This window comes from Oxyura jamaicensis, chromosome 2 (assembly GCF_011077185.1).
Source record: "Oxyura jamaicensis isolate SHBP4307 breed ruddy duck chromosome 2, BPBGC_Ojam_1.0, whole genome shotgun sequence".
In the NCBI taxonomy this organism is placed as follows: domain Eukaryota; kingdom Metazoa; phylum Chordata; class Aves; order Anseriformes; family Anatidae; genus Oxyura; species Oxyura jamaicensis.
In genome coordinates this window covers 115,336,310-115,346,028 of record NC_048894.1, presented here as the reverse complement: position 1 = coordinate 115,346,028, position 9,719 = coordinate 115,336,310, and the positions used below count along the sequence as shown (strand labels likewise).

Genomic DNA, 9,719 nt, shown 5'->3' with positions numbered 1-9,719 from the left:
GGGAAGGGAAGGGAAGGGAAGGGAAGGGAAGGGAAGGGAAGGGAAGGGAAGGCTCTCCAGGTGAGCTAGAAATAACTAGGCCAAGAATGTATTTCTCTGTGGTCCAATGTGTGTGAGACACCATCTGTGGTTCATTTAGCTGCAGCAGCAAAAGCTCAGCACTACACAAACACCTGAAAACTTAACGTACTTACCATTATAACAGTGAGGGAGATGGTTAGTCTTGACACTCCGCTGAAAAAGGAGGCAGCTCCAATGGCAGCAAACAGACCTGGATCAATCCATGCTCTGTATTCATTAGTTTGAACACCAAAAATGGAAACAAGAATCAAACCAATTATTCTGCCATACAAAGCTCCTGTGTACCTGTATGTAAGAAGAAAAAAAGAGCACTCCTTTTGCCAGTGATCCTGTTTTCTAGAAGTGCTTCTAGTAACTTACTAGTCCCAGATCTAATCACAAATTTCTGTAACAACTCCTTTCCCCAAAAAAACTCTAGCTTTTTTCCTTATTATGAGTGATCACTTAGTTCCAATCACTAGCACAAAACTGCCAAGTTTGCTATAATTTGAAGAAAAAAAAAAAAAAAAAAGAAAAAAAACCTATCAGCATGTGTTGCTTAATGTTGTTCAAAGCCAAATGAGAATAAACCTTACAGGAATACAGTCAAAAATACGGATTACAGATGTACGCACAAAACAAACAAACAAACAGAAGAAACATTTTTAAAGCTCCAGCTTTATATAATTTCTTAAAACTAAGTCTACCTGTGCCCCATAATCCTGGCAAGTAAAATATTACAACCACATAACAAATGGGAGAATGGAGTAATAGGTATTAATGACCTGCCCAAAGCTAAGCAGCAATGAAGCTGTGAAGAGAACCCAGGAGTCCTCAAACTAGCCATGTGCTACATCGAAGAACAAAACCAAAATTTAGCACAGCTGAACATGTAATTGCTGGGGTGAGACACAGCATTTAATTCCATATGCAATTAAATATACATTTCCAAGTGTCAGCCCATGATGGATTTGTACATGCATTCACCTTCCAGGAATGGTGAATTATTATTATATATTATATAGGCACATATGTGATATATATCATCTGGCTTGGGGAGCATTATCTTGCACTATTACTCTCTTTTTTTTTTCTCTCTCTCCTATTTATTCATACAGTTGATTCATTCTATTGATAGGTGCAGTTCTAAAATGGTTACAAAAATTAGCTTATCAGCAGCTGGCTGGAAGACTTGACTGTCAGTATCTACACAGACAACTATGCCATCCTTCAACAATCCTTACATATAAAAAAGTGGTTTAGACCTCAGCTTGGAGAGGATAGGAGGTGAAAAAGAGGGGCTACTCAGGGGTATGGCAAAGAAAGGAGGTTGTACACAAATTTCTTTTCAGAGTTTTTTCGATATTTGAATTGCATCATGCTGGATACCCACCCTCCTTGATATCCAACCTGCAGCCATGGCTTCTTGCTCACTGAACACTTTGGTATGTACATCAAACCTCTCAACATTACAGATTAGAGCAGAGTTCTTACAACCACAGCTTTCTAAAAACTACAACAAAAGACTTAACAGCAGTTTTCTCCAAAGTCTAGGGTGCTGAAGTCCAAGATTAAGATTCAGCCTATTACGTGCATAAGAAACAGATGAAAAGTCTGGATCTGAACCGGTATTTCTACAGTTACAGAAATGGAGCCAGCAGTCAAGGCTCCCTCTGGGTCCCCAAAGGATTCAACTGATCTATACTGGAAAGTACACAGTTTTGGCTATCATCCTTCTGCTGCTATTCTCAGATGATTTTTCTTCATTCTTTTCCACAATTTTAGCCTCTCTTTCCAAGCAAACCATCCTGTTCCACCTATACAACCTCCTCCAAGCAATTATAGCTTTGCTATTGCCAACCTTTCAGCTTACAACTCAGGTTGCTGCTACTCAACACAGGCTTTTTGTATAGACAGCTCAAACCAAAATGGGCAAAGCTTACAGCATAGGAATAACCAGGCCACTGGCAACAGCAGAACCTGCAGTCCAGCAACTGAGGATGAAATAAAATGCCAAAGCAGTGCAGAGGGATGTGTATCCAAATTCCTCATGAGTCCCACGTTTAAAAAGATATGTGATCCCTTGCTTCCCATTTTCAACTAGAAGCGCAGCAGCTGCAACACAGAGGAAGAGATTTGGAGAGATACAAAACAATAAAAGGATCCTTTACAAAAATCCATGCTTAATTAGTCCTCATTTGGCTACACATGACAAAAGTCAGTAAAGTATATAAATCAGTTAGAGTTGACATGACAAGTTATCTGAGGTGTTTTCAGGAAAACAAGGAACATTATTTGTTCTTTCCAGTCTGCTGTGTGATATTAATATTGAACTAAACAAGGAGAAACAGCAACCAGTTAATCCAGGGAATGGCAACGGTATTTCTTTAGCAGAGCTCTTTCCCCATCCTTTTCAGAGGTAATAATTCAGAAACTTCCCAGTGTATTGGGCTCAGATATGGGATTTAGTTCTGATACATCCCTCCAAAGAGAGCACTACATTATTTTGAAGAAAGCCTACATTATGAGTAAATATACCTGGATATCACATCCAGTTACATACACTGTTTGTTCTCTGGTATCAATCACTTAGCTCTCCTTACCTTGATTGAAGGTTCGATTAGAGTATCTGAATCCATCTGGACCAATCCATGATGTGCTTGGTGAACAACCATATTCTGAAATTTCCCTCTTGAACATATTTCTGCTTAAACATTAAAAAAAAAAAAAAAAACAACAAACAAAAAAATCTATTAAATGGGTGAATATAACTAACCTTAATGATTGCACAGAATGTGTCTGTTAGGTATAAATTTTATACAAAAAGCCTACTTTCCCTTTCATCTCCCAATTAAGTAATTCACTAATAAATCTAGTTTACTAGATCAATTTATTAATTATTTCATGAAATTAATAAACCTGGTTTATTAATGTTCATGTTCCTCTGCATAAAGCTTCTGCTGCTGAAAACCAAAATTTCCAAAATCAGGAATCACATTGCACTACCTAAAACTGGGAAAACAGGCGGAAAAGAGCGGTTTAAAATGCACAGCCTGGCCTTGATCTTGTACCACTGTAACTGTAAAACAGGATCAGCAGACCAGAATTCTGTCACTCCTGATGAACATTTCTGTGGGTAAGCACAGCATCCCAAGCTCTTAAATGCATCTGCAGATGGACAGTTTAGTAAAGGAGAGCACCACATGAGATCAGGAAGGACTCAGAGGTTCCCATCTTCCACAGAACTGCAGGATGTACCCAAACCACACCTAAAAGATGTTTGTCCAGTACATTCTCAAAACTCTCCCTTGCTAAATACTGGCACCAGTTATTTCAGCATTGGAAAACTTGCAACTCAGACTGCCAGTTATCATGCTGACTATAACCAGACTTTTGGTACAGCACTTCCATTCCTGGACACTTTCTCAGTCTTGGTCATCTTGAGTAATTTAGTCCTTCAAGCAGGTATGACTTCCTTCTCTGAGTCTGGGAGGTATCCAGCATGTTTTGGACATCACCACAACCCAAACAGTAACAATACGAACTCTGTTCCTGGAACAATGAGCCGGAGATCTGTGGTATTTGACCCACCTGATCCCTGCTCAGAACTACAAGGAAAACTTAAAATGCAGCCAACATCTAGCACAAGAAAATTTCTTCCAGACTCCAGATTGGCAACCAGAGGAACACAAGATACTTTCCCAATCTTGTATTTGCCTTTTACATTAATCCAGCCACTCAGAGAATATATTCCAAATTCATAATGGTCAATAAAAAATAAAGAAACTTATTTACTCCATCCTGCTTGAGAAATCAAGTGATTGTGTAACCCACTTCTAGCAAAACCTCAAGTCCCATACAAACAATGTCTTTACTACCAGTAAAGGAGTACACACAAAAACCAGCACATCTCAGAGGTAATTTGAAACTTGCAGTGATGTCAAAATAGCAGAGAGAAACAACAGAAGAAAGTTTTTACAATTAAAACACATGGTTGAGCAGGAAGAACAAAGCACAGAGATGCAGGATTTGTTTACACTCAGGCTTTTGTACCACTAACTCTTTCAGTTTGAAATCAATATATTTAGTAAATCATAGAATCATAGAATGGCCTGGATTGGAAAGGACGTCAAAGATCATCTAGTTCCAATCCCCTGTCCATAGGCAGGGATGCCACCCACTAGATCAGGTTGCAAAGCCCCATCCAAGCTGGCCCTGAACACCTCCAGGGATGGGGCATCCACAGCTTCTCTGGGCAACCTGGGCCAGTGCCTCACCACCCTCAGAGTGAAAAATTTCCTTCTAATCTATAATGTAAATCTCCCTTTTTTAGCTTAAAACCATTTCCCCTCATCTTGTCATTATCTGATTGAGAAAATAGTTGCTTTCTGTTGTTTTTATAAGCCCCCTTCAAGTTCTGAAAGGTTGCAACAAGGTCACCCCGGAGTCTTCTCCAGGCTGAACATCCCCAGTTGTCTCAGCCTTTCTTCATAGGAGAGGTGCTCCAGCTCCTTGATCATCTTTGTGGCCCTCCTCTGGACCCACTCTAACAGCCCCACATCCTTCTTGTGCTGGGGGCCCCAGACCTGGACACAGCACACCAAGAGGGGCCTCACAAGGACAGAGCGGAGGGGCACAATCCCCCCCCTCACCCTGCTGGCCGCTCCTCTGGTGATGCAGCCCAGGACGCAGTTGGCCTTCTGGGCTGCAAGCACACACTGCTGGCTCATGTTAAGCTTTTCATCCACCAGAACCCCCAAGTCCTTCTCTGCAGGGGTGCTCTCAATGAGTTCTTCTCCCAATCTGTGCTCATGTCTGGAATTGCCACAGCCCAGGTACAAGCACCTTGCACTTGGACTTGTTGAACCTTATTAGGATCAAATGGGCCCACTTCTCAAGCTTGTCCAGGTCCCTTTGGATGGCATCCCTTCCTTCTGTTGTACTGACTGCACTACTCAGCTTGGTGTCATCTGCAAACTTACTGAGGATGCACTCGATCCCATTGTCTATGTCGTTGATAAAGATATTAAACAGCACCAGTCCCAGGACAGACCCCTGAGGTACACCACTCGTCACCAGCCTCCACTTGGACATAGAGCCATTGACCACCACTCTCTGGGTGTTACCTTCAAGCTAACACCTTATCCACTGAATGGTCCACCCACCATATCCATATCTCTCCAATTTGGAGACAAGGATGTCATGTGGGACCCTGTCTTTCAGAAGTCTCGGTAGATGACATCGGTTTGTCTTCCCTTGTCAACCAATGAAGTAACTCCATCATAGAAAGCCATCAGATTGGTCAGGCATGATTTACCCTTGGTGAAGCCATGCTGGCTGTGTCAGATCACATCTTTGCCTTGAATGTGCCTTAACATTGTTTCCAGGAGGATCCTTTCCATTATCTTCTCAGGAACAGAGGTGAGGCTCACTGGTCTGTAGTTCCCCAGGTCCTCCTTTCTAACATTTTTGAAAATGGGAGTGATGTTTCACTTTTTCTAGTCACCAGGGACCCCGCCTGACTGCTAGGACTTTTCAAATAAGATGGAGAGAAGCTTGGCAACTACATCAGCCAACTTCTTCAGGACCCTTGGATGCATGTCATCAGGCCCCATAGACCTTTACCTGTTCAGTTTCATCAGGTGGTCTCAAACCTGCTCTTCACTTACAGTGGGTGGGACTTTGCTCCCCCAGCATCCATCTATGGATTCAGGCAAACAAAAGACTTGGGAAGCCTGACTGCCAGTGAAGATGGAAGCAAAGAAGTTGTTGAGTACCTCACCCTTCTCCATATCTGTGGTTACAAGTTCATCCTTCTCATCCATCAGAGGGGGTATGCTCTCCTTGGCCTTTCTTTTCTGAGCAATGTACCTATAGCATCCCTTCCTGTTATTGGCATCCCTTGCCAAGCTCATTTCCAACCATGCTTTGGCTTTCCTGATCCCATCCCTGCACAACCAGACTGCACCTCTGTACTCTTCCCAGGCCACGCGTCCCTGCTTCCACTTCCTGTATGTTTAATTTTTGCTCCTAAAGACAGATTTGTCTCTGGTGTGGAAAGGAGGACTGCACTGCTACACTGCATGTGCTTCACCAGGACCTGCTAAGAAGAATGGGAAGGTGCCCTTGCATCTTTACCACCTCTTGCCTCCCCATGACCTCCTATTCCACCTTCTCCTAGGAATATCAGGGGCTGCTGGAAGTGTTACAAAACCTTATTGCAAGCACGGGTCCAGCATAAATTCATGAAGATAAGCTATGCTAGAAGGAAATACTGTCATACTGGCACAGCCACATTCAGTTCCATCTGGAGCTGCAGCTGTTGTAATGTTATGGTTTAAAAGAAGAAAATACATATATATATATACTTCACTGAAAGAGTTGGATCTGTACAAAAGACAAAAACAAGCATCTCACAATTGTTTTTGTTTGTTTGTTTGTTTTTGTGTGTGTGTGTTTTTTTACATGGTTCTTATTGGATATTTTAAAGCAGCAAGGGTGCCTGTTACCTACCTGTTGGATACTCAAAGGTTAATGATATTTACTTGTCCCTGGATCACTGATTAAAAATCTCACATTAAGCTGAGATGAGCCAAATTTAAATGATCCCAACTATAATCTCATGATCACAATCATAACTCTCTGTCTAAATTTCTAAGAACAGGAGAAAAATGAACAAGCTCCTTATCCATGTTCACTCTTGTACCTTATTACAGGTTCACATTATCACTACCTTCAGCAGATGCATGACCTTGCAAAGTCCATGACAATTTGGTGTTTAATTCCCTTCAAATCTATCAGTCTTCAACAGGATGTACTCTTTAGAACTTGTAACCACACCAAATGAAAAACTGGCATTAAGACAGTTTAGCCTCTAGGTTGGATCAGCCTGACTATTTTTAATTCAGAGACTACCAAAAAATAAAAAAAATAAATATCATGGTTTCAGATGTTTTTCTTTAGAGCAAAAATAGTTTTGTTTTGAAAAATAACATTTTGGAAGCATTTAGTTCTTGAAATAGAAAGTATGCTGTGGTGAGGAAAAGAGCTTTTCCTGTATCAATCCAAAAAGCCATAGTCACTAAGTCCAGGTACTAAGTAGATGACAAAGTTTGTTTTTATAAAAAATATGTAAATATGTAGTATAGCAGACAATACTGAACAAAGTATTGCAAGTCTGATGATAGTCTAGAATTGGTGGCAAGAGTGGGGAAGTATGTCTGCTTTCCATGTGTTTAAATAAGCTGTTTGGAGTCCAGTCACGAATGGCAAGTTATTCAGCACTTACCATTCATATCATGCAATGTAGGATGCTGCCCATTTGGAAGGAGGAGATGTAAAACAACAAGTTGATAGTAACCATTTGCAACGACTGTGAAATCAAACTATTGTTTCACCTAAAATCCAAGCTATTCTTTTTCTGCTTCCTCTAGATTCCTCATAGGTATTTCTCAAGACAGATACCTGGACTGCAAAACTTGTATCAAATTCAAGGATCTCTTCAGCTGTGTCACCAATAATATCTCTAACAATTCATCTTCATATTCTCTGTCTGTTTATTAAGACAGTATTTGTAATTTTAAGGTCCCTTGTTACAGTTTGTGCTGTACTGGCACGCACCTCTGAAGTGTTCATTACCTCTTGGTGTTTTTATATAGATGACTGATCATGTCCCTCAGCCAGCAGTAGCTGACTGAAGCGGAGAATAAACAATGTTTTTCCTCATTCCAGCTTTCCAGTCAAAGCACAGCCTGATACTTACAGGCTTATATACCTATATATATGGACTATATACCTTTTAAATCAGTATTCTAAAATGAAAATGTGCTTGGATGATGCATACAGTCACACTTCAGGCTCTTTCCATTTTTGAACTCTCTTTTGTTTTTTCATTTCTCCTTTTTCTAATTTGGCATGATGGCAAATGTTTCTTAGTAGAAAAGTTTGTGTGATTAAATGTCAGTGATTAATAGATTGTGTGATTCTTGTCTCTAGATTATTTCATTTTAAATATTCAGTTCTGATAGGCCTTTGAATTTTTTTTATCCCAAAACTGTAACATTTAATGTATAAATTGTAACAGCTGAGAGAAATTGTGACTAATTGTATTTACAAATTAATTGTAATTTTAATTGCATGTTAATTTACATATTAATTGTAATTAATTGTAAGAGCTCACGGTGACTCCCGCCCACTTACATTTCTGAGTTGTTTCTCAGCTGGTTGTCTCTCACACTCATGACTGGAGTACAGGGAAAGAAATACGGTAAATATACAGTAACAGTCGTCGTACATATCTGCAGGCATTCAAATAAGAAAATAAACTATCATGAGACATAGAAACCAAGAAAAACAGAAAGAAAAGTGTCCTTGGGGTCTTTCCCACATATCCCAACTCAGCATTTGTCCATTAAACAAACAAACAAACAAACAAAATCAGTAGGGCCCGGATTCATCTAACTTAATGCGCTGACCCATTGCAACTTGAGTTTCCAGTTGCAGTCGCTCTCTGTAGCCATCAAAAGGCCACAGACACCTCCCTGGAAGGCCTGGAACACGCTGGATGCTCACCACATGCCCAGCCTCCTCACCACCCTCTCCATCTCCCCACCCCCCCCCCCTCCAAAAAAAAAAAAAAAAAAGAGATTTGGAAAAAAAAATCAATAGTCATCTAGAGAGAAGCTACTGGAACAGACAATCATATTAATAATAATTTTTCCAATAATTTTTCATACACTCTGTGATTGTTATAAAACAGCTCAGGTAGCACATTTACAGAAGCCCTCAAGCTGAGATTCAACTGCTTGCAATTGTGACTAATTTGTCTGACAATTGTATCTCAAGCATTTCTTTCCATGTATCTCCAAGATTATAAACTCATGGGCAGAGGACTTCTAAAAGAGGTAAAAATGGGAGAGGTTCAGTCTTCACAAAGCTTAGGTCGTTTTTTTTCTGAAAACTTAACTCTGGGACAGTTCAAACCCAGGTCAAGTTTTTGCCAAAGCCACAAAGTCCAACAGCAGCTATGACAGCTAGAACAGAGCCAGTGGCTAGAGATTTAAAGCAGTAGCCTATCTTCACAGTTAAACAGAAAAAAAAATATACCCTTTCACTTAACCTTCTAAAGTTTTGACAGCTTAATATATGTGTATATATGCATATATCCTTAAATTGTTCACCCTGCCCATGGAAACAGTAAGCTTTTGGAACAGAAGCATTAGTCAACAAGATAAAAAAAAAAAAAAAAAAAAAAAAAAAAAAAAAAGTAAAGAAAGAAAAAGGAAGATAGCTCTGCCAGATTCTTGGCAAAACATTATCTACAGTGTGATTTCCTCACAGAGAGCAAGGTGATGAATTGAAGAGAAGCAAATGCAGGCCAAGGGGCAGAAGGGCACTTAGGAAGGACGGCTTTGCTTAATCTATGGGCTGAAGATTAGATACTCAATTCCAGTCAAAGGAATGGTACTCTGGGTTATGTTGTGGGTGTGGAAGATACCATGATGGGTTCTTTCCAAGCTTAAATGCAGACTGGTTTACACAAGATTATTTTGGGTTAAAGTCGCTGTGACATAGTTTCTTTCAGTTGTCTGATTATGTGAGTTTATGAGAAAGAAAAAAAAAATGTACGGTTCTTTCTCAGATCAGTTTCTTTTCCAAGT

At 40.1% G+C, this 9,719-nt stretch overlaps 1 protein-coding gene across 3 annotated transcripts in view; it reads right to left on the bottom strand.

Annotated features, from left to right (window-relative positions):
• The window catches only part of LOC118162935 (chloride channel protein D-like), an 80,654-nt gene that overhangs the window by 52,503 nt on the left and 18,432 nt on the right, over positions 1 to 9,719 (bottom strand). For 2 of the 3 annotated variants that reach the window (XM_035319385.1, XM_035319388.1), the window contains 4 exons: positions 8,260 to 8,357; positions 2,664 to 2,767; positions 2,004 to 2,175; positions 195 to 366 (listed from right to left, as the gene is read on the bottom strand). In XM_035319385.1, the coding sequence (XP_035175276.1) occupies positions 195 to 366; positions 2,004 to 2,175; positions 2,664 to 2,767; positions 8,260 to 8,357 (546 nt within the window). The remainder of the gene's footprint in view (positions 1 to 194; positions 367 to 2,003; positions 2,176 to 2,663; positions 2,768 to 8,259; positions 8,358 to 9,719) is intronic. The other variant, XM_035319386.1, reaches the window with a different exon arrangement.